This window comes from Ambystoma mexicanum, chromosome 2q (genome assembly GCF_040938575.1).
Source record: "Ambystoma mexicanum isolate Mex_15411 chromosome 2q, UKY_AmexF1_1, whole genome shotgun sequence".
Classification (NCBI taxonomy): domain Eukaryota; kingdom Metazoa; phylum Chordata; class Amphibia; order Caudata; family Ambystomatidae; genus Ambystoma; species Ambystoma mexicanum.
In genome coordinates this window covers 331,470,619-331,495,582 of record NC_090924.1, presented here as the reverse complement: position 1 = coordinate 331,495,582, position 24,964 = coordinate 331,470,619, and the positions used below count along the sequence as shown (strand labels likewise).

The 24,964-nt window shown below is 46.2% G+C and overlaps 1 protein-coding gene across 1 annotated transcript in view; it reads left to right on the top strand.

Moving 5' to 3' along the window:
- PKD1 (polycystin 1, transient receptor potential channel interacting) overlaps positions 1–24,964 on the top strand; it is a 1,742,473-nt gene that overhangs the window by 792,070 nt on the left and 925,439 nt on the right. Inside the window, exon 19 of the mRNA XM_069647332.1 lies at positions 16,882–17,098. Within this exon, the coding sequence (XP_069503433.1) occupies positions 16,882–17,098 (217 nt within the window). The remainder of the gene's footprint in view (positions 1–16,881; positions 17,099–24,964) is intronic.

Here is a 24,964-nt window from a genome sequence, read left to right as displayed (position 1 = left end):
AGCGGACCTCGTAATAGGGCGGTAAGGGGTTAAGGGCTCCGGCACCTTTACCAGCGCCGTTAACCCCTTACCACCCACCTCATAATGAGGCCCATTATCTTCTAATCTAAAGGATGAACTGTTCATTTATTTTATTAGTTGTAAATAAGTTGTTATTAACCTACAGTTTTATTTGGAAGCGTGCGTGCATAAGCTTCAGAAGCGTATGTTTGAACTATTGAAGTAGCGCGCAAAGCTTATTAAGGGAAGCGTTTAGTTTTCCATTGCGCGTCAGAACTTTCCTTGCGTTCGCGCAAAGCACCTAGCAGTGTGCCCTGTGCGTCGGTCCAGTTGAGGAAGCTGCGTCAGGCAAAATGCAGTAGTTATGTGGCGTAGTTACTAAAAGAGAACGAGGCAATGGAACGCGGTTGTCGGCTGAGGTAATAGCTGTGCAGGACGTGTCGAGTTTGCAGCGAATGAAGAACAGTTTCGAAGACTTCCCCGTTTTTGGCGAGTCAGTTTCCAGGTACGCGCAAGCAAGTTATCAGTCGCAAAGTACACACAAGCGCAAGCAAGTTAAGGCAACAGTAGAGGAAGAGAGAAATTGTTGTTTATTTTAAAAAGGAAGCAGCCGAGTAAAAGCAAGGACTAATAGTGAAACTAGCAACGTGAAAAGGACTTTTCTAATGCTGCAAGAGGAAGCAAGCATAGATGCTATGTGTAAATTAAATTCAGTTAGGAACGTGCTCACAGTTGTTTTCTGTTTGCTGATTGTTTAGTGCCAAGAGTTAGAGCTACAGTTCAATGTAATTTACAGTAAGGGATTGAAAAAATAGGAAAAGGGAACTAGAGACTGCATTTGGACTCTGGAAAGAGAGCAGAGAAAGTATCCCAGACATAACAGTGAATAGGAATACTGGAAACAACATTGTTAATAAGAGGGTTTCTCTCAGAGGTTAAGAAGATGCAGGCACAATGAGCATTACAGCACAGCAGTTTTGGGACTGATTGCAAGTGGCAGCAAGACAATAATTCTCAAGCACCCAAAAGGCCTCTAAGCTTAAAGCAGAGGTAGTCAGGTAGCTAGAGGGTCAAGAGTTGGAAAATAATAAATTCAGTGCAGATGTAATTCTTTGAATGTTAACTTGAGATGTGTTATTTGCAGGTTCTCCAGTGCTCCAAGAGTTAAGGAGACTGGAGGGATCCTGACCGGTTGTTATTTTCTCCACTTCCCCCTTTTCCCCGATCTGGTCAATTGATCAGTTGTACATTTGACTGCTGGGTGTACTGGTTTGGTGGATTAGGTGGGCTATCATCTGCTCCTGCAGGAACTTCAGCATTGGGACCTGATAGTGAGACATGGTATCCCCCTTCACTAACACTGACCTACCCGACCCTCGCTCAGTCTTCATGGGATATTGTCAGTGCTTTCCAGTTTTTCCCTATACTCTTCCATCAAGTTCTGAGACGAGGAAGAGGCAGCTAAGACTAATGCACACTTCCTATTGTAAACACCACTCTGGTACTGGGCTGAAGAAGAGTCCCCTGCATGCACTTAGTAATGAAGGTCAGGCATGTCACACTAACAGGCTTACACAAGGTCAGGCAACTGAGTCTAACCCTTTTCACCTGCCGCATGTTAGTAATGATAAAGAGTATAAAAGCTGGAGCCCAGAAGCAGAGAGAGGAGAGAGAGGGAAGAGAATCCGCTGTGTTGGGACAGAGCCAAGGAGCAGAGACGCTGGCAACGATTCCCAGGGACATGCCAGAGGAGCGTTGCAGGCCCGGGAACCCTCTACTGTGAAGGTGGACAGCAGGCACTGCCAGGTAGCAGAGGAGAAAGAAAAGCTGTCCGTGCCCAAGCCCGGGTGCAGCTGGCGCTGCAGAAGATGCTGGGGATACGGACCGTGTGTGAAGCCGCACAGAGGTGCCGGGCCATGTCTGGAAACTTGCCATTCAGGGAGAGCCACTGGTTGGAGCCGCAAATGCCAATAAAGCTCAGGAGAAACTGAGGAGAAGAAGCACTCTGAAGGAACTTTAAATAAGTGATGGTTCCTGCATTTAAGTAAACTCATATTTAATACCAAACTGAAAGAAAACCGCTAATTGAGTAAACCCAAGTGAATGCTACCCATATTAAATACTGAACTGAAGGAAAACCTCTAATTGAATAAACACAAGTAAATGCTACCCATATTGAATACCATTCAAACGAGCACAAGTAAATGCTGCCTGTAATGAATGCTGAACTGAAAGAAAGCTGTCAAATGAGTAAACCTTGATATGCCGAATGGTGAATGTTGTCTGTGTCATCTCTCTTGATACCATGCTTGTTTCACACCCCATAGGCAGGAATGGCAGAGTTGGGAGGGCCCCACTCTCTGTCCTACATGTGCATGGCTTTAAATGTCAAGTACCACTGTCAAACACTTCATACCTGTTCTACACAATACTAGCCAGTCTATTACTCCCCTAGGACTACAGCTACCGGGAGTCCTTGTGGTCAATGCCTAACTTAAACACTGACCGTGGGAATAGGCGGCAGAGGGCGAGGAAGCAACAGAAAGCCGCACCTATCAAACCGCCAATTGGGAAACTCCATCAAAAGAGGACACAAACTATAACAGTGATTTTGTTCATAGTTGGACGCTGTTGCAAAGTGCCAGTGTACCTGAATACAAAAAGGGAGCCAGGCTTAAAGCCTGTTTTTTTTTTACTTTCTGACTCTTGTAATCTGGCCCAGGGGGAGAAAGAAGGCAGTATTTGGCCTGGGGAACGAGGTGATGCAGAATGCTAATCTTGAGGGAAGGAAGAGGGTAAAAGAGGGCAGGTGTCCGATCTGTGTGGATTGTTCGGGTGAGGCCAATGGAGGAGAAGACAGACCAAGGGACCAGGCAGAGGAAGGATGGTGCAGTGGAGCAGGAAGTGGACTTAGAGAGAGCTTGTGTACGGTGAGGGTTTAGTTGGTGAAAGTTAGTGGTACTTGGGTGTGAGAGTATGTGTAAGATGAGTGAGAGTTAGTGAGAGTGTAAGGGAATTTATAAGTGAAAGTGAGTGAATAAGGTAAATGAGAGAGTGCAAGGAAGGTAACTTGGGAATAAGGTAGGGGTAAAGTGTAGGTAGAGGAGAGTAGGAGGCGAGGGGAGAGGAGTGTAGTGTGGTGAGAGGAGAGGGTAAAGGATAGTAGTGGAAGGGGGAGTATTAGAGTGTTGTAGGAGGGAATAGAGAAGTGTGGTAGGATGAGAGAATAGTAGAGAGTAGATTGGCGGGAGAGACACCGAGAGCAAGAGAGAGAAAAAAGCGAAAAACTGTAAAATAGTTAGTCGGTAGAGACAGAAGACAGAGAGACGATCAGGGCGAGGGCTAAGGGCATGAGAGGGAAGTACGAGTGAATCCTGGGCAGTTGGAAGACACCTATTCAATTGTAGAGATTATTGCTATTTTGTAGGAAGCCTGGATAGGATTCACCTTGGAATTCCCGGAGGGAGACCATCACAATTAGCCAATCAGCTGTAGATAGTAGGGGTTACTAATCGCCAGTGACTATCTTAGGGTTCAAGGGTACATGGGCTACGGAGGGAAAAGCTCATTGGCAACGAGAGGGAGGTATGACCCTTAGTGAACCCTTTCTCCAAAATCTTAATAAAAACCCCTGGCTCTCCCTTGAGAGTTGGTGTGTTCTTGAGGCCATCATTGACACCTCCTCATTGGCATGATCAGCTCTTCTGTCATCTGTGCCACCAAAACCGGATGACAGAAGCTATCTTCAGTTAACCCCACTGTAGCAGTCTTCGCCTGCAATTAACGAGTGCAAGACAAGTGTCAGTGTGTAAGCCATGACAGGCAAACCTCCTTTGAGAGAACTAGGCACATCTTTGAGGAAAGGTAGGTGGAGGAGCTAGAAGTCTAGCCCTTTGAGCTACATCCCAGTGCTACCTTTAGGCAAAGGTTTTTGCCAGCAAGTTGGTATAGAAGATCAGTTGGAGGGTTTTCTGGAACAGTTTGCACAAGAATTGCAGGAAAAAAGAGGTCTAGATAGCTTGCTCTAGGAGTGAACTTGGGGTCATTTAGAGTTGTGAAAGCCAGGACAGTGCACATGGTAGGCTTAGCAACAGCATTATAACTGAAACCTTACACCTTGACAGATCTCTTACAGCCAAAAGTCAGTAAAATAGCATTTCTACTCTTGAGGGGTGTGGCTAGGAGCTATAAGAAAGTTGAACTCTAAGGCCAAGTGCCCGAAATCGACAGTAATATCCTGATTTACAGCACACTGGGTACGGCTACTGATGCCGATGGTGTAAGGGAAGTGAAGGAGCAGTTAAATAATGTGGCAGAGCGTGCCAAGCTCCTGATTGCAGTCTTTCTTTCCATCGAAGCGACAAGCAGGGCTGTCATCTTGGACAAGGTCAGGTGTGGGAAGAATGAAATGGTGTCCTCAGAAAAGGAGGGAACATGGAAGTGCCTTCAGAGAAAAAACGAATCGAAGCGCATTGCTAACCAGGAGTAGCCGCCACTGGCGAACACCTCAATCGTGGCAGCATCAACGAGTAAATTCAGTTCAGTGAGGCTGTGGGGAGTTCTGAGGAGACGGCGAATGAGAGGACTTACGGGCAATCCTGATTGAGCTTTAGAAGGCCCTGGGGAGCTGTGGTGAAGTTGAGAGCAGTGTTGGGGATGCATACACACGCTAAGGAGAAGGATCCTGGGAGCTGGCATTTGGTATACACGAGCTGCAAGGAGACAGCAGATCCTCCCCTGTAGGGGCAAAGGAAGGAATGCTATGGGCGCAGTTTTCAGGAATTTTTTTGTGTGCTTCTGATGAAACAACTGCATCCGGGAAGATACTGTGCAAACTATCGTTAGGGGGTCTGTACCCTCCATTTTGGTGAGGTGCTTTTAGTGATGGTAAAAACCCAGCAACAAATTGAGCAATGTGTAGGCTCCAAGGACAAACTTAGCACGCCACAACCGCGCAATCTCCTCGCTCAGTGCCTGCGTTAGCCAGAGAGGGGGTTAGCTTGGAGGGCCTCTTGCTGGCCATACAAGAATCCAGAGTGCCATTAGGGAATAAGATCCTGGAGGTGGGTACGGACGACTCACTGATACAGGCCGATTTAGGCAAGGTGAGTGAAAGAGTCACGGAAATGAAACAAAGAGTCATCGGCATGGAGGACTCACTGGCAAAGCTATAGAATAAAGCTATAGGCCTAGTTTGGGCCACTAGGACCCTTTAGCATAGTGCTGAGAATGCAAAGGGGAGATGCCTACGTTGTAATGTACCGGGATACCGAAAGGGGAAAAAGGGCCCAAGCACAAAACTGTTCATGGAAAAATGTATCTTGAAGACCCCATGGATCAGAGCACTATCTAAATTGTTTACCTTCAAATGGGTGCATAGAGTGTTAGGGAGGATCCCACACCCTGGAGCCCCTCCATGAGTGATAGTAGCCAGATTTCTCAACTTCAGGGACAGAGATGCGGTACTACAGGAGGCACACAAATGTGGCCAGTTTAAGGTTGGGCATTAAACATCCATTAACCATAATGATTGCTCTCACCCATTCAATTTTAAATGTAGAGGATTTACTCTAAATGAAAATAACAGTAACATACATTCAATACAAAAATCATAACATAGTTGATTCTGAATATCACATATTATAGTATGTCTATCCTAGCCGACACATGTTTCAACCTTCTCAAGGCTGATATTTGACATAGAACTTTCAACAATTTCCAAAGTTCATGATGAACAAAGTTCCAAGTTCAACTACTTTAGTGCTCCATATCTAATGCAACATATAGAGTAACATTAATAAAATGCAAATTTGTCCATATAATAAACAATATTTTGTATGCATATATATTGTTGAGGAAGAAGACAAAGGGAACAGAGAAGTAAAAAAACAGAGAGATAACATATCAGACACATGTCATGAATTATGATATACTTCACACACATTCTTCAAAACCAATCTTAACTTCACTCCTTTATTTGTGACCCCTAATATTCCAAACTTAAACGCAATTTGAAGTATTACTTGCTTATCATTCACCCATGGGTGCCCTACTTGTGCTGTTTCCATTACCACTCTTACATGTAATCCAAAAATGCCCATCACAATGGAAGTTAATCAAATTAGGTACTCACCATAGTACTTCCTTTATTTCATTTATAAAGTATTTTAACTAGGCTGTTGGCTGGTATCTAAAAAACGATGGTTGAATGATCACTTGGACCATCCTTCCAATCACTGTGCTCACATTTTATAGGAATGAAATGTACCTGGTTACTCACCCGTAGTATGCTCCCCTCAAAATAAATGGGGTTTGTTGCCTAATTAGTACTTCGATCATGTAGTGATCTTTCAAATTAAAACTCAATTTCAAATTGGTTGATTATACTAGTGTTGCCAAAGTTCATGATAATCTGCTTATAAATATTTACATTCTTTTGAATGTTAGCCGCAAAAACCTGGAACAACATCCCAAAAGAAATAAGAAACACTGAAGATCACCTAAAATTCAGGAAATCACTAAAAACCTGGCTCTTCAACACCACAGACTAAATCTGGAAACCAAAACCGGAAAAAGGATGACTAAACCGGAAAGGACACAGACATCCCCGACCAAAGAGGGTAACTCCCACGGCACTTGGACGGGTGACACCAGATAGACGAACACAGGCGGCACGCACGGAGACTGAGTCAACTACCCCAGACAATCCCACCTACACTTTCGCCCGCCCCTTAGTTACCGCCAGGTACCACAGTGGTGTGGAATTGTCGAGATATTGGCAATCACCACACTACCTGAGAGACTGACATTGGCAGGTGCACTGGCCACAGGAGTATAAAGGGAGGATAAGGGGAGCTATGAGAAACCATGTTAGATGCGGGGGATCAGAGGAGTAAGGAACCTTATATGCCAGTCGGACCAAGATCAGGACAGAGCCGCATCAGGGGAGACTATGCAAGCCGAGCGCCTCAATTCAGGATAGAGACGCAAACTAACCAACCCTATTAACAATTTCCCTCTCTGCATACACCTCTCAAACTCCAAACCAAACACAACCAAAACCTACAGCACAACAAACCCCACAAACTTCACTACATTGCAACAACAAAACAAAAAACACATAGTCTTGACAACAGTACACAGCGACTAACGGCCGCAAACACCCCAGGCCTAGGCCGCCAATAGCACATCACCGCTCTCTTGCGCTTTACCTGCTTCCTCCTATTAGCCCAACCTCCCCTCCTCTTTCAGAGCCGCCAGAGCGCCAGGGGACCACTCCAGTGGTGATAGTGTGCGGTACAAATGTCCTTTAACATTAACATTAACATTGCTGTAATAAACATTAATTGAATACAAATTGAAATGTCTTACCAATATTTGATAATGTCCTATTCTGAATCAAACTGCCGGGATCGACGTGCCACATTCTTAACAATTGCGGTCGCCATTTTGGGTCTATTTAAATGCGTAGAAGTGACATCACGTGTACGTGGGGCGTGACGTCACTTCATGTCACTTTGTAAACATGTTTGTGACAATGTCTGCAAGTCGCTGTAAACGTCTATTTAGTGTTTGTGTCTTTATAGCTGTCAAATATAATCCCTTATTCGAGCCTCTTCCATATTCTCATAACACTCATCTCTGCTATATTTAAAATATATTACCAAATTGATCTGCAGCCCCCCCCTATCAACTGGAGTTGCAGTCCAGTTAATTCAAATGCTCTGATTACATTCTAGACATGGCAACTGATCCTATTCTGAAACAAACTCTACTTTGAAATAGCACAGCACATTACTGAATACAGTTGTTTCCAAAACTTTATAGTTAAAAGAAATGATCATCATATTCAATGTTATACACTTGAATATTAAAATAAGTGATGTCTCCATATTCCTAGGTCAATTTGATCACACATACGCTCCTAATATAAAGTGTGTTCAAGGTTTGCATGGGTGGAGTGGCCCCTTGTAAATGGCCTCTAGGTTCAAATGCTAAATATCCAATATTTCTGTCAATTGTTGATATCTCAGACTCGTCAGTTTGTTCAATTCATTATACAAGATCCATTCTGTATTAGACACATATAAATGATTTCAAACTCCTCCCATCATTGAGTTCCCTAAAGATGTACATTTCCACTACATAGGCATTCCAAGAGCAGAATAGCAAAAGACAAGGGCAAATTCCACATTCCAATAATACTGTACTTTATGTACAACAGACTGTTGTCTATAGAAACACATTGTTTTTGTGTTCCTAGTTAAGGGCCACAATTGTGCTTCGTAGTTTACATATTAATCTGGATTCAAGTTGTCTCAACAACAATCTTTGGTCCCCTCCTCTTTTACCACACCTGGCTTTCTGTAGACTTATAAATCTCCTCTTGCCTTTCTCGTCCATCTGATGGCTTTCCTCCAGTGAATGGCCAAGGGTAGTCATGGATCCGGGTGGATCAAACTTGGCAAATGCTCACGGATACGCACTTTCAACAACTAACTTAGTTTTGCAGTTAATGAAGTTTTTGATATACATTTCCATACCATCATTGAATACAAATATATCACAATTTGGATGTGCAAATCTTCACATACTGCAATTCCCATATTTGTAAAAGACCTTCATCATTCTCAACCAATCGCTCCCATTCACTTCCTGATCACTGATTGTTTGCGAATACGATGCACTAAGTTTGTTTTTAATTGTTGGCATTAATGTTACAATATATGTTGTATTAGATACGGAGCACAAGAGTAGTTGAACTTGGAAATTTGCTCATCATGAACTTTGGAAATTGTTAAATGTTCTATGCCAAATATCAGCCTTGAGAAGGACCGAGAAGGTCAAGACACGTGTCGGCAGGATAGGCATACTATAATATGTAATATCCAGAATCTACTATGTTGTGGTTTTTGTATTCAACTCATGTTATTGTTAATTTAATTTTGAGTAAATCCTCTACATTTAAAATTGAATGGATGAGTGCAATCATTATGGTTAACAAATGCTTAATGTTTTACTATGATTTAAGTTTAGAGCAAGGCCTATGTTAACCTTAACTGCAGCCAATCCCCTATAACTAATCAGTGATATCACGCACACAAGAATCCAGATGTGCCCATATTTGGTACCTGAGTTTAAGGTTGGGCCCTCAAATATCCTGATCTTCCCTGACTTTACTCAAAGAGTTTCAGAAGCAAAGGAGATCCTTTAACGCAGTGAGACAAAGATTGTGGGAAGTGAACATCAAATATATTATGTTCTTTCCTGCTAAATTGAAAGTCTTTGCGGATGGGAAAACCATTTTCTTTATGTCAGCACAAAAGGTTTGGGATTGACTGGAATCCAGGAACCCCTGAGGTCTCGGACTGGGAATGCCAAACAATGTTGTGGAAGAGGACTCCACTAGACACGCCTAATGGCCCGGAGGACTGTGCTGGTCCAGTTCTTGATCTGGTGGAGAGTGGAAGATGGGCACATGTGCTGGATTGCTATAACAGAATTTGATTTGTTGGAAATTGGTACCCGTATAGCTTATTCGGAGGTATAGGGGTGGAGGGGTGGAAGTAAATGCTGTGTGGTACTCAGTGCGAATATGCTCTTGGGGCAGGGGATAATGTCTGTTCTTGCTGGCTTTTTTTGTTTTAGGGGTTGGAGGGATACATTGGCAGATTTGATGGGAGGAATGGTTATTGGTGTAATTGTTGCTCGGGAATCCTGTGAGATATATTAGTAAGTGGAAGATTCATGAGGGGTTGGCTGTGGTCAGGCTCTCCCGGACCAGCGTTCTGAAGTGTCTTGATTAGGTCTGATTGGGGATCTCAACAATAGTGGATATTCATTAAAGGAATTATGAAGGATCCACTGGGACATTATCACTTGATGTGTCTATTTCTATGACTCACTGGTTTCATTCTTGTCTCTCCAACCGTTACTTCTCCGTATCTTCGGACTGGCACACTTCCCCTTTCCAGCATCTCCAATATGGTGTCCCTCAAGGTTTGGTGCTGGGTCCTTTTACTCTTCTCTGTTTGTACCATTCGTATATTTTCTGTCATTGAATTGCTCAATCTTTCATCTCATTTCTGTGCAGACGAATCACAAAGCTTTTTCTCCTTCCCGACATTTTCAGACTCTTCATGCCACTGTCTCATCCTGTCTTCCTGCTGTCCAATCCAGCATGTATTCCCACTTTCTAGATCTTAATCCCTTGAAAAACTGAGATCCTCTACTTTCCTTCTGTTTCTCCCACTCCTCCTCAACCTCTTTCTGGTATCTGTTTTCCCCCCTGTTTCGGTTTCCGAATCTTTTTCTCCTTCTCAACACTTTCTGACTCTCTTCATGCCGCAGTCTCATCCTGTCTTTCTGCTGTCCAAACCTGGATGCAGTCCCACTTTCGTGATCTTAATTCCTTGAAAACTGGGATTGTCTACTTTCTTTCTGTTTCTCCCACTCCTCCTCAACCTCTTTCTGTTATCTGTTCTCCCCCTTTCAGTTCTGCACGCAATCCTGGGGTCACTTTTGAACCATCACTTTCTTTTTCTTAATATATATCTTTGACTGCCCGCACTTGCCGCTTTCTTCTCCTTAATATATGCAAAATCCGCCCTTTCCTCTTCTGCCACGCTACTAAATTCCTTATCACTTCCTCTATTTTTTCACGGCTTCACTAATGTTCTGCTTTACTCTTTGGTCTTCCCTCCTCCCACCTCACTCCTCTTTGTTTTGTCTTTAGCTCTGCTATTAGTCGCCTCTTTCTGCTTGCCTCTCGTTCTTCTATTAGGTCATCCCTTATTTCTGCCATTCTCCTCCCCTATGACTCTCACCTCCTTTTTCACTTTCTTTACATTGTCTTCGAGTGCTACTATGGCCCTGATTCTCTCAACTCATCCTATAACCCCATAGGGTCCCTCCAATCTCAACATCTTCATCTTCTCACTACCTCCAACCCCCCTTTTGCGTCCTCACATTTCTGCGCTTTCTCCTTGCTCCCAAGTCTTGGAACCCTCTCCCGCCTGATTTCCGTGCACTTCCCTCCCTTTACATATTTTGTTCCTGTTAAAAGCTCATCTTCTCTCTTTGATACCACTCCTTAATTTTCTCCTTTGAAATTCTTTTTATCATCGCCTGTTTTTTTTTTTTGTACCGCATTTGATCTGTATGTAAAGTACCGTGGCAAAGGCGCTTTAGAAATATAAGTAAAATACAAATACAAACTATGGAATCCAGGGGGTTATTCTTCAGGGTTGTGGGTGCATTTGTTGGGTTGTTGTTGAGGTTTGCTGTGGGAGGAAGTGGGGCAGTTTGGGGTGGTATGTCAGGAGAAGGATGTAGACTGCTAAGGGAGAAGATGGGAAGTCGAAGGGGGAATGTTAGGGCCATGCTGTTGGTTATCTTGAAGTGCAACGTTGCTGAGATTGTGGGACAGGGATGGGGTCATTGGAAGTGACTATTGGAATGTTGTAGGGAAAGTCATAGAGATAGAGAGGTTTATTCTTTCTATTCTTATACCCATAGATCGTATTCCAGACTGGATTATATGTTTGTGGGAAGGGAGCACTTTACTTGGTTCTTAGACACAGAATAATAGGGGAGTATAGTCTCGGACCATGCCCCGTTGTTGACCACTCTGACATGGACAAAAGGGATACCGGTCATTTCATTGTGAAGACTGAGGGCTGAAACACTGACAGACTCTGTGTTCAGAGTTATAGCCAAGGAGGAGATATCCCTTTTTTTAATTAGAGGAATGCGGGTTCAATAGAGGATGTGGGATTGATCTGGGAAGCCGTCAAGGTGACGATGAGAGGGATGCTTGTAGTCTAGACGGTGGGCGTCCGCAAAGCATTTCATAGCTCCCTTGGGTAGGTGGAACAAACTATTGTTAGATTGGAGGGGGGAATTAATGAGGGGATCCCCGGTAGGGGAAAGTCTTTCCAGGGGAATAAGTAAACATCAGGACCTTCAAGAGGCAATACATAGGTAGGAAACGTCTTTGATAGAGTTAATTGGAAGTTCCTGGAATATACGCTGTTGAAAATGGGGTTTGGTTCAGTATTTATGCGAATGATTGATTGTATCCACCGTGACGTTAAGGCAAAGGTATTTGTTAATGGATTGATTTCTGGATCCTTTACTCTAACTAAAGGCACGCAACAAGGGTTTCCCTTGTTGCCATTTTTGTTCAATTTGTTGTTGGAACCTTTAGCAGCATACATCAGACAATGTGAGGGAATTAAGGGACTGTGTTTAGGAAAAACAGAAGTTAAAATACTGTCCTATGCGGATGAAATGATGATTCTCCTATCAAATCCTGAAGTATGTGGATCCTTGTTGAAACAAATGTTTGAAGAAGTGGGGAAGCTGTCGGGGCACAAAGTAAATTGGGACAAAACTGAACTTTTTCATCTATCTAAAACATGTAATAAGGGAATTTTAAGGTCCTGGAATTGTAAATGGTCTCCCGGGGGTGTTAAATATTTGGGTATACATATAATTGGTGACTTGAAGGAAATAGTTCTACATAACATTGATAAGGTATTAGACAACATTGTGTTATCTATTAAAAGATGGGAGAGGTTGAACTTGAAACTATGGGAAAAAAAATGTATGCGATTAAAATGGTTTTGTTGCCTAAGGTTTTATATATAATACAATCATTACCTCTATTGATTTATTAGAAACAACTACTGAAGATTGACAAACTTTTTCAATCCTTTTTATGGGGACTTGGTAAAAGGCCTCGTACCCCGAAATATGTCTTGATGCAAAAAGTTGAAGAGGGTGGGTTTGGCTATCCGGATTTGGTAAAATATTATAAGGCCTTTTTGCTCAAGAAAAATTCATATTATTTTAGAGAAGAGAATGTTGAGGACTGGTTGGTAGAGCTCCAGGTTCTGTCCAAGTACGAAAAGATCTCAATGAAGGATAAAGGTAAAGAGGGTGATTATCTCTCATTATCGGGGCCATTCAATGCTTTATATGAGTGATGAAGTAGAGAGAGGGTGGGAAGGTGGGAGAGAGGAGTGAGATAGCACCTCCCTTTTTGTTTTGGTTTTCTTTTTTTTTTTCTCCTTTTCCTGTTGTCTTTTGTGGCGTTTTATGTGTGTTGGTGTTGGTGTGGATTTTATAATTGTTTCATTTTTTGCTAAAGTATATTGATATATTTGGGTAAGGGTATACTAGAATTTTGGATATCTATTACTGGTATTATTGAATGGTTATTGGTGTTGTATTCCATTTTTTTGTTATAATTCATTGAACTCTATGTGATGGAATAATTTTTTGATGGAAATCTAATAAAAAGATGAAAAAAAAGGTAGTTGCATGGCTTACAAGCCCTTAAGAAGCTTCTTCAGCTCTTCCCAGAGCCCACCCCCGGGAAGACAGGCATGTGATTGGACAGGTTAAGTATCTAATCCTGGGAGGGGCTGTGGTATTTAAGTAAATGTGTGTGAATTGTTTAGTGTGGGTTAGTTGAGTGGGGGCACAAAACTGATGAAGACATCAGAGAGACCAGAGGAGGTGAGTGCGACAGCAATGCAGAAGCTACCGGAGAGAGGGGTCTGTGGAGGATTTGTGCATGGAAGTAATGAGTGAATTGAGTAGGAGTAGAGTAGCCGAGTAGTGGTTGAGTGAGAGGTGGTAGTGGAAGGTGGTGGTCGTAGTAGTGGTAGTAAAAAAAAGTAGAGGCAGAGTAGTAGGGGCAAAGAGGTGGCATAGGAGAAAGGAGGGAGGAGAAAATAATAATGAAAGTACTAAGTTGTAGTGACAGGGAAGGAATTGACTAGCAGGTGGAGAGGTATCATCAAATGGTGGGGGCAAGAATGCGGAGTGTGTGACACAAGCGATAACGGAGTGGTGGGAGGAAAACGGCTAGTCCTCCAGCATAGAAGAGGAACAGAAGAGAATGTGCATGTGAGTGAGAAAGAGTTATAAGACCCCTAGGGAGCCAGGTAGCAACACTTTAGGGAAGCAACACTTAGAAAAGAGACATTAGGGGTCACCTGCCGCTAGCTACTATCCTCCCGTTACGGATGCCTGGGTTTGGGGTTGGGTGGGAGACCGGGGAAGTTGAGAGAGAGGCACGGCTCTAGCGCCAAGCTATCACCTCCCTTAGAACACAGTACACCGTAAATATCCCCTTTTAGGAACGTACAGCCATTGCAACTGCTGTATCAAGTTTAATAAACACCCTTGGACTATCAGACAGCGTGAGCATGGTTATCTGTGGCGGACATCCCGTCACACAGTACAAAGTTCTACCCTTCAGGTAGAATTTGGCAGCAAAAGTCTTCACCAAGGTTATGCATGCATTCATGTCCCACCTCCATCTGCAAGAAGTACACATGTATCTGTACTTGGATGACTGGCTGATCCAGGACCCCACTCCTACTCGGGTAAGGGACTCCATATAGCTGGTGTTTGAGCAGGAATGTGCGCTGGGCCTGACTTTGAAGATTGAAAATTCAAAGATTTCACTAACTTAGACACTGATATCTTGGAATTGTCTGGGTCTGTGTGTGGGTGAGAGAGAGTACATGCGCCCACAAAAAGACTTCAGAATTTGACATTCATTTACAAACAGTTTTTGAACATTGCTGCACTACCAGTGATAGAATTTCAATACCACCTGGGTTTAATGTCTTCCTGCATTCTAGTGGTACCACAAGCCTGATTACACAAATGCGCCTGAAACAATTGCACCAAACAGCACATTGATGCGCCGAGACACAACCGCTAACAAAATAGATTGCAATCCTGCTCTCCTTACACCCAGACCTACAGTGCTTGACTGCTCGAGAAGAACCTCAACCCGGGTGTTTGAGAATCGCCCACCTCACCCGAGTGGCGAATTGGCCACAGATGCATAATTGGCAGGCTGGGGAGTGGTGTTAGACAACTGGGAGATAAACAACCTTTGGAGCCCAAATGACCAAACTCATCATATACATTTTCTGGATTTAAAGGCCATTCTGCTTTGCATCTATATGGACAATAACAAAGCAATGTTCTGTCTGAACAAGCAGGGTGTTTTGGCCATTCAAATATGGACATGATGCCTGGATCATGCCATCGGGCTGATAGCCTGCCACTTACCAGTGGAAGAGAACATCAGCAGATACCCTGATCCGAATTGCGCGCACACCACCCGAGTGGCAAAATAACCCAAAGGTGCTGTGGCCTATTTTTCAGGAGTGGGTTACACCGATTGTATATATGTACAACAGGATGTGCAAACTATATACCTTTTTTGAAGGGGAAAGGACTACATTTGCTGGGAGATGCCTTTTTACTTCCATGGGATGGGCAGAACCTTCGAGTTTCCACCAGTCCCACTCATTCCGAGAGATTTACACAGGCTGAAATGCAGTCAAAACTGTTGCATGATCCTGATAACACCCTTCTGGTCGAAAAGATTTTGGTTCTTAGATTGCCAAACCATCAATTGCTGCACTCCTGAGCTCCCACCCGATTGGCCTGATTTATGCTGCATGCGACAGGGATGGGACGATACCTGAGCCCTCAATCACGCTGCTTGGCAGCTTGGTGTTTGAAGACTTAGTGCATGGTCATTCTGGGTAGTTCGACGAGAATAGGGAAATAATCACGGCAGCAAGGAAGGGTAGTACCAAATCTCAGTACAATAGCAAATGGACACACTTCTGCCATTGATGCCTAGAAAAAGGGAAAGGCCCACGAGAGGCAAACCAAGACGATGTGCTCTCGTTTATAACCAGGTAGGCAGAATCCGGAGTCTCCGTAGACTTCTGCAGGAAATACTTGGCAGCGATAGGGGCCTATTTGAAGAAAGGGCATAAGGTAATGACAATGGTGAATATATTGGTGGAAAGGAATTTCATTGGCCTACTGATGCACTTCTCTCTGAGACGGCTGCCCTATAGCCCTAGGACATCAACATTGTCTTGACGGCCCTCAGACAGAAGCCATTCGAGTCATAGGCGACAACAGCCTTGAAATTATTTGTCCCTAAAACAGTGTTTCTAGTAGCAATTACTTCTGCAAGCAGGATCTCCGAATTGCAAGCACTGTCTTTTGGAGACCCAGATATCCTTTTCCAATGTAGTATACAACTGCCGTTAGTTGTGGGTTTTTTGGGAGTCTCCCAAGATTATGGTGGAAAGGGGACGGGACGTAAGAGTACAGAAAGGTTATTCACTGTAGTGAGACTGGTACTCTTAATCCATACTCCTCTTTTCTCCAATTGCCTTCCCCTCTAAAATGTTAAGTCCGGAATGATAACGGGACACACATTTGAGTGGGGGGCGTGGAGGAGATGTTTCGTGGGGCAAGGATAGGGAATGCCCACTCTTGGAATTAAGAGAAAATCAAATCATGGTTTATTTGCAACGTTCTTCAGTCCCTTCCTCCATACCATGGGACATCACAAGAGTATGGAGGAAATGGGACTCTGGACTAAGAATATTAGTCTCACTACAGTGAGTAACCTTTTTGATTTATGAAGTGCAAACTTAGGGTGGTAGCAAAGGAGAACTGTAGAGGAGACAGAGTTACAATTAGCAAGACTGTATGAAGAGGAGGCCATGAGCACAGGATAATAGGGAACTAGCTGCTCAGGAAGTGGTGTTAGAAGGACGAACGCTGGAGGACAACTAGTAGTTATCACTTAGGCTGAGAGGTACGGGAAGAGCAGTGAGCTATTGCTGCTGCCTCTGAGGTCAACATTGGGGGATTATTCTTGTCTTGGGCTCAACTCTTCTCCCCCTTTGGCGTTATTCGCCCACATCTCCATTGTTCCTGTCTAAGGCAGTATTTTTTCATAAACTGTTAGAGCTCTTAGTTCTAGATTATTGTACTGATGTTTTTTTCTGAGGTTTCTCTTAACATCTGTAATTGCAGGATGGCAAGACTCTGAGGATGAAGAGGCCTCCCTGGTTTTCAGCCTCATCATAACACGCTGCAAGTCAGGCCACTGTGACGAGTTCTGTGTGTACAAAGGCAGCCGTTCAGAGCACAGTGCCTTCCTGCCCATTGGCTTTCACCAGAACCAGTACCTTGTTGATCTCTCTGTGGTTGTCCAGGACCAGAAGGGAGCTGCCATCGTTGCCATGAACCGGTAAGATAAAAAGTTGTCCCTAGTAAACTGTTCTCACTGCATGAGAAACAGAGGATATTGGCTACCTTCAGCTATATAGGGGCATTTGTTTATTATTTGTCAGACCTCAGCTGCTACAGTGAACTTCCATCATTTGTTTTTGTGGGTACACTAAATATCCGGCTGGCAGGGAGGCGGATCAGGTCAAGATTGGTGCATTTTCTCTGCTTGAAAGAGCAGATTGGTGTTGAGACACTTTCCTTCAAATGAAACAACCTATCCACCCCTTATCCACTGCCTCCCTGCTGGAGGACACCAAACTGCCCAGAATCTGGCATACTGGTGTGGAATACAGAAAAGGAAAAGCTTAGCTACCTGATATGGCGCATGACACAAGCCTCATATTTTTCAACATCTGTCATTTTCACATCTAATTCATGGCTTCTTTGTGTATGCGTGGGCTAAGGTATCCTAGATTAGATTGTGTTGCAGTCTGTAAATCTGGGAGATAGTTTAGATGGGAAGAGGATTCAGATCAGATGGGTAGACTTGATAGACTGCAGTGAGTGGAATGGAGTGTTACTTTGTGCACAAATAGGAGCGTTAGTCTAGGAAGAATGGTGTGAAGATGGTTTTTCAGAATCCATCCTGGTGTGGATTCTGAGAAGCCACCCTATTATAGAGAACAGGGAGAAGACCCTCATGTCTAATCAAACTCAGTTAAGGTAGGGTAGCAGAGCAGTAAGACCTGGACTGAGGAGGTTGTGAGAGTGGTCTAGGGCTACAAAGAGACACACACACAATAATTCAAGTTAGGTAGAAGATGTACAAAAATATACAATTATTTATTAGGCCTTTGAATACATTTTAAGCAATTAAATTGTAAGTATTGTCACACAGCTACTACCATACACACATATATACATTCATGGTTTAGGGGTTCTGCTAACAGAACACCAATGCTTTACCTTTAAAACAGTTAGGCAATAATAAGCAATGTTAGGAGCAACACTTTAAGTAACTGTTTATGATAAGGCAGGTGAGAAACAGAGCCTATACCAATAGAACCAGTGTGAGACAGGTATGTAAATTGTTAGAAAACAAGTAATACACCCACAAGAAAACCCAGATTAAGGTTTCTTATTCTAAGTCCAACCATTCTAGGAATTGTGGCTTAGTGCCCACATGTCACAAGTTCCACAATATGTACTTTGCAGGAGGGTTTACTATTTGATTTGCAAAGAAGATTTGCCAAAGGTAATGTTTGCAAGTAAATGTTTTAGAATTAGAAAAGCAAGTTAAGTAAAGGGCTTACAGTTCCTTCCCTCTCCCAATCCCACTACTCTAGCCAAAGCCCAGGGGGTATCCTTGGCCAAACCCCCACAATCTTTGCCAGACAAGAGGCAGGGTTAGGACATTACACCTATTCAACCCTATGTCTGGAGGGGTGTATGAATAGGTATGCAAACTCAGCCCCTTACTCCGATTTCTTCAGCAACCACTTCAGGGGTTCTGGAATCCGATGGGCCCACTTACTTCAAGGCTTTGTTCGGGCGATGGAGGTCCAGAGGACGCGGATGCAGAGGTCATTTATGCATAGGGATTTGGTCCAGCTAGTCAGTGGTTCTAACCTCTGACAAGACGGTTCTGAAGGCTGGACATCCTTGGCATGACAGGATGGAGACCTCCAATGAGCAGAAGACCTTCAGGTCACAAAGAGTAAAGCTGAGTTACAGTGGCAGTCATCACAATCAGGTGACGACAAGCGATCCCCATGGTGAGAGCAAAGGAGGCCCTGCACTGCTTCTCTTTGGTCAGGAAGCATGAAACTGCAGGGGCAGTTATCTTGCTCCACGAGTTTAAGACCTGCACAGGTCCAATGTTGAACCCGGATTGGAGACCTGTGCAGCAAGGTAGCTCAAGAGAGAGCTGGTCAGTATACCGGGTGGTCCAGGGAAAGCTCAGCAGGCCTGGATTCTCGAGCTGGGGTCAGAAAAGATTGTTCCCACCGGTCAAGGTTTCAAAGCACTGATGAGGGCCTTCTGGAGATCTGTAGAAAGGAGCAGGGCTTCACCAGGACTTGGCTGGTGGCAATGCTGGGTGGCTGCATCGCTCATCCTCGGGTTGTCAGCAGGCCGCACTTCTTCACAGAGGTCTTGGCTCTCATGATGATCTGTCAAATGGCTCCTTTTATGCAAGATTTGCACTGAAGTCAACCCAAAGCCCACCATTGATAAGGATCTGCACCATTCAAACTGGCAAGAGCTGTCCAATCATGGACAGCCTCAGGCCAACACATCTGCACAGCAACAGAGACACAGGACCCTCAAACTGGCATTCTTCCCCCTCTTCCAAGAAGAAGAGCCAACGTTCCAGATGTTCTCCGGGGCTGAAGCAGGTACCTTTTCTGACCCAATCTTCCACTCAGGAGGAATGGGAACAATTTTGCCAAAAGATGCTCGACATCTTCGCCAAGTCACCTTGGGCATCAATGCCTCTGGCTCTGGTGACGGCATTGTTGCCTTCAACCCAGATACAGACGGGACCTACTACATCTTCTGCAACCATCAGGGTAACTGCTCGGTACCAATCACACATGCCTACATGCTCGCCCTTGCTGAAAAGAGGTATGAGGTTTCCCTACGCCTGACTCCGCCTTTGTGCAATGAGATCTCAGTGTCAGTCCCAATTTCATCCTCGGCGGTGCAGGTCGGCATTGAAGAACCTCAGGAATATGCTTCTCTTCCCTTCCAACTATTCATATCAAAGATGTGTGACATCTACTACGCGGAGGGGGACCAGGTACCCTTCGTTTTGAGCCTTTGTTCTCCAGGTAAGAGAAGGACTTCCCGGAGAAATTCTATGATGAAGGTGAGGATGTCTGGAGACTGGCCCTGGACCTCCAAGAAGCCAGTGGTCTAGATATCTCCCCTGAACATTCTACTGTGTCCTACCCCCGGTAAGCCTAAATCATCTTCTCAGAGGCTGATGGCCAAGGTGGACAAAACTCTGGTATTATCTGCTCCGTTCAGGCTGAAAATTCAGTTTCCGTAAATGTACATCCTGGATGAGGGTCCCAGGAAAGAAACCCTACTACCCTTCAATGTGGCAGTAGAGGTTCCTGTGCTGGAAGTATCGAATAAGCCCACTTCTTCATCTTCAGTTGACAGGGAGCTGGCCAGGAAGCATCGTCCTGCCCTCTTTGACCCAGTCATTTTATCCACTCATGCCTCCCCGGAGAACTTGGTGGTGCAGTCTGTGGCTGCTAATGTTAAGTCTTCCATCTTTACTTCTCTTCCACCTGACAGGGAAAGAGACTGCATTCCTGGGGGAAGAAGGTGTTTGCGTCGGGGAACCTCGCCCTTCGCACAAGAAATGCATCTTGCACCTTGGCGAAATTCTCTTCTGGCCTGTGGTCAGCTGTGGCTAATGCAGCTGAACATATCCCTCAGGTGGATATGAGAGATGGCTTCCTGTCTATGGGTTACAGATGGCAGAGAAACCTCTCGCCAGATCCTGCAGTCGGGACTGGACACAGCTGACTGTGTAGGTAGATCAATAGCCACAAGTGCAATGCTCAGGCGCCGCTCTAGGATGAGAATGTCTGGCTTCGCACATGATGTCCAGGCTAAACCTCTGGACATTCCCTTTGATTGTCCAAAACTTAGTTGTGGTGAAAGCTGACGACACCCTCCAGAGATTTCAGGCATCAAAGGCCACAGCAAAGTCGTTGGGTATAGCCGTACAGCAACCCTCTGCACCTTTGGCAATGGGCTGGGGCTTTCACCCCTAAGCTTCCTATGCCCTCTGGGTTGAGGCAAGGTTGCTCCTGGAAGACATCATGGCAGGCGCTTCTGAAAGAGTAAATGTACCTCCAGAGGGGAAGCGACTGCAGCCACCGTCCTCTCAGCACCACAAAGAGCAAAACATCTGTTAGGTTTTCTGCCATGGTTCCCCTGTGGCGGGGAGACTTTTCCTGTTCAGCACGGATTGGTACAAGACCACATCCGATGCATTCACCTTACAGGTCATTCAACAGGGTTACTGTCTCCCTTTCGTGCAGTGTCCTCTGGCCCATGGCCCTTAGACCATCACCTTGCCTCTGGATCCCATCCTCTTGTAGTAGGTCTGTCAGCTTCTTTTAAAGGGCACAATAGAACTGATACTTTACTCAGAATGAGGCAAGGGTTGGTATTCCACCTATTTTCTGGTGCCAAAGAAGGAGGTGGGTTTGCGTCCAATACTGGATCTGAGGCTGATGAATTTGTTGCTGCGCAAGGACAAATTGAAGATGCTTACATTAGCCCAGATCCTGGAAGCCCTCGATCTGCAGGACTGGTTGGTATCACTGGACCTTCAGAAAGCAAGTGGTTCTGCTCCAGGGAGTTTCCTCATCAGGGAGCTCTGGAGACACACTGACTGTTGAGTGGAAATTCAACATTCTTTATGCATTCCCACCGATCTCTGTAATTCCGCTGTTTTTCAGGCGATTGCACCTGTTCGGAACCACGTTGATCCTGATCGCTTGGGACTGGGCCCGGAGGACGTGGTAATCCGGAGTTGCTGAATATATCCATCTGCCCTCGGTGCCTTCCAAGGAGAGTCTACTTGCTCCCCCAATCGAAGGGGCGGGTTCTCCACCCGAACCTCAGTAGCCTGAACTTTCATGATTGACTACTGAAAGGATGAGATCTAAAGAGTGGAACTTGTCAGACAATGTCCTTGATGTGCTCCTTTCAGCTTGGAGACGCACTACAAACTCTATGACTGCACATGGTGTAAAACGTTGGCTTGGTGCCAAGAGAGGGATATGGACCCTTTCCCATTTTCTGTTATCCCGTTTTGGATTTTTTGCTGCAATTGGCCCATGCAGGACCTGCAGATTGGCACTGTTAAGGGATACCTCACCACTATTTCAGTTTCCCCAGACCATGGCTCGTTCTTCATAATCTCCACTGTTTGAAAGTTCTTGCAGGGTTTGTGTAACCAGTTTCTCCAGCATGTGGTCTGGCATGGATTCACATGCTCATGAATATTCCCCGTCGTCAGGCTGGGAATCCTCGGTAAAGAAAAAATCGGTATCAGTTTCGTTTCTGATCTGTCTTTCTTAGTAGTAACCAATCACTGGTCTCTGGGTCATACTGCCCCCAGCCAATGACTGTCCTCTCCCTAAGCCCCGACCCTGGCAGCCATCCTCAGATATTTACCGCACGTTCAAGTGTTGGGAGTCCTCGTGCTATAGCTCTCAAGCTTTTACTGCATTTTGCGCTTTTTCAAAGAGATTTATCTCATTTTTTCGGTTAATCGAGCCTCAAGCTCCACCGTTTCTACTTCCAATCAACGGGGACCCGTTTTGGATTTACCTACGCCCCTCAAGGGTGAAGTTCTTGTCGAGTTACGCTTCTTGGAGGATTCCAGAAGTTTCTGAGGCCTACCTCGTGGACGAGAAGAACATGGCCCTGGAGAAGGGAAGCTTGACTCCCGGCAAACTGTTCAGGATCTGCCCTAGATGCAACCTACAAAATGTGTTCAAGGAGGACGAGCATTCGAAATGCCTTTACTGCCTCCACGAGGACAAAACGCACGCGGAGAAGGACTGTGCGTTTTGCTTTAACATGACGGATCGGACGATGAGGGATCGCCGGACCCGTCTTTCCAACTCGCTGGACGGCAAGAGCCCAGCAGGTGAGAAGAAGAAGAATAAGTCTGAGCGGTCTTCTAAGTCCTGTGAGGGCGCCCCGGCGACGGGGGCCCAATAGAAGGCAAAGCACTGTGAGTCCGCGGGCACCGGGAGCGCCAAACGGTCGGGCTCCTCGGCTGCCAGGCAGGGCGCATCTTCACCGACGCCATCAACCCCGAGCCAACGCTCTGGCTCGGGTAAGAGGAAATCTGAGAACCCGGCTAAGCTTCTCGAGAGGCCCCGGTCGATCTCAGAGGAACCGGCCGAGGGGGAGCGAGACGGAGACCCTCCCCCTAAGGTGAAGGCCTCAAGCGCGCCTAAGGCGGCGAAGGCCTTGATCCACCCGGCTAAGGCCTCTATTGAGGGAGTCGCTGCGGCACTGGTGAAGCTTGTGGAGGCTATCCCAGTGGAGCGACCTCGAGGCCTAGAGTTTCCCTGCCTCAGCGGAGGGAATCCTCTTTTAAGCCCATCGAGAAGACCCCAGTGAAGACCCCGGTGGAAAAAGAGGGGGGGCAGTGGCATTACGGACACAACCTCCGAGGAGGAACTGACCGAGAATTTGGAAGAGGCTCGGTCCTACGGGAGGAATCCCAATGAGGGGGCCGACGAGAGCGAGGGTGGCAACGACGGCGAGGTTCCCGTGGATGAGGAGCAACCGTCGTGCCCATCGCAGCCCGAGCCGCAGGACAACTCGGCGGCCATTTTGACAGCCCTCCAAGCCTTATGCACGGAGATAAGGATGAGACTGCCCCTACCCCCGACGGACGACCCGGCTGAACCGGGTCCATCGGGAAGCCCTCCAAACAAGAGGAGGAGAATTCATCCAGTGGCCCTTCAGCCCTCACGGCCTTCTCAGCCTTTGGCGCCTTCCCCGATCCCGAGGGACGACACAGGAACAGACACGGCCACGATGGGGACGGATGACGACGGGACTGACCTTCTGTCTCCGATCCCTCAGGCGTCCCCGCCCGACGAGATTGGCTCCTTCCACGCCATGATTGCCAGGGCATCCAAGCTTTTTCAGCTCTGCCCTGAAGAGAAGAAGAAGGAAGGCTTCCTCTACCAGCGGCGCAAGGCCAAGAGAAAGACAGTCCTCGCGGTGCCGTTGCTGGATGACATCTTGGACAAGGGACTTCCCCTTCTCAAGAACCCGTCCACGACACCTGCCAAGAGGGACCGGTACGAGAAGAAGTACTGGGTCCCCGATGCCGCCCGTTGTGCCATAGGGCACAGCCGACCCCGGACTCGGTCGTCTCTGCAGCGGCCAAGAAGAAAGCGGGGGGGCCATCGGCTTCATCTTCAACTTCCCCACTGGACGGCGAGGGAAAGAAGCTGGACGCCATGGGACGACGAGTCATCTCGTCGGCGGCAACGCGATTAAGGCGGCCAACGCCCTAGCGATTGTGGCCCGCTACGACAGGGAATTGTGGTACAAGATCGCCCCCCTGTTGGACTTCCTCCCGGACGACAAGAGGGCAGAGGCCCTGGCAATCCTACAGGAGGGTGAGGTGGCGTCGGACCATGCCATAACTGTGGCCACGGACATTGCTGACACCGGTTTCCGCCAGTTGGGCAACAGCGTTTGCCTTCGACGGTGGGGGTGGCTCAAGGCGATGGATTTCCGCCAGGACCTGCAAGCCAAGGTTTTGGACATGCCCTTCGACGGGAACAATCTCTTTGGAAAGACAGTGGATGAGTCGCTGCAGGCCATCAAGACCGACACGGAGACAGCTCAAGCCTTGGGAGTTCTGCAGCAATGGTGGCCGCCCTTTCGGAACTCCGGAGGTAAGCAAGGTGCCTCCAAAGGATTTGGCGGTGGCTCCTCGACCTACCGTCAAGCGGCCCGTTCCCCGTCGCAAGTAGCCTACAGGGGGCGAGGCAAGTCAGGTGGATCTCGCCGTCGTCGCCAGGGAGGCCAAGGAGGCAAGGTTGCTTCCAAACAGGACTGAACCGGCCGTTGCGTCGGGCCCCCACCGAAGCATCCTAGTGATGGATCTATTGATTGATTGATATTTTTTTTCTATCGCGCTCGTACATAAGTGTTTCAGAGGGAGGCCGGCTGGCGAAGTTCGTCAGCGTGTGGGAGTCCATCTCCACCGACCGTTGGGTGCTGGATGCCCTGGCCCACGGGCACACTCTGGAATTCCTAAAGAAGTGCCCCCAAATTCCTTCAGTGGCCAGGAAGGAAAACCACCTCCCTCAACTGC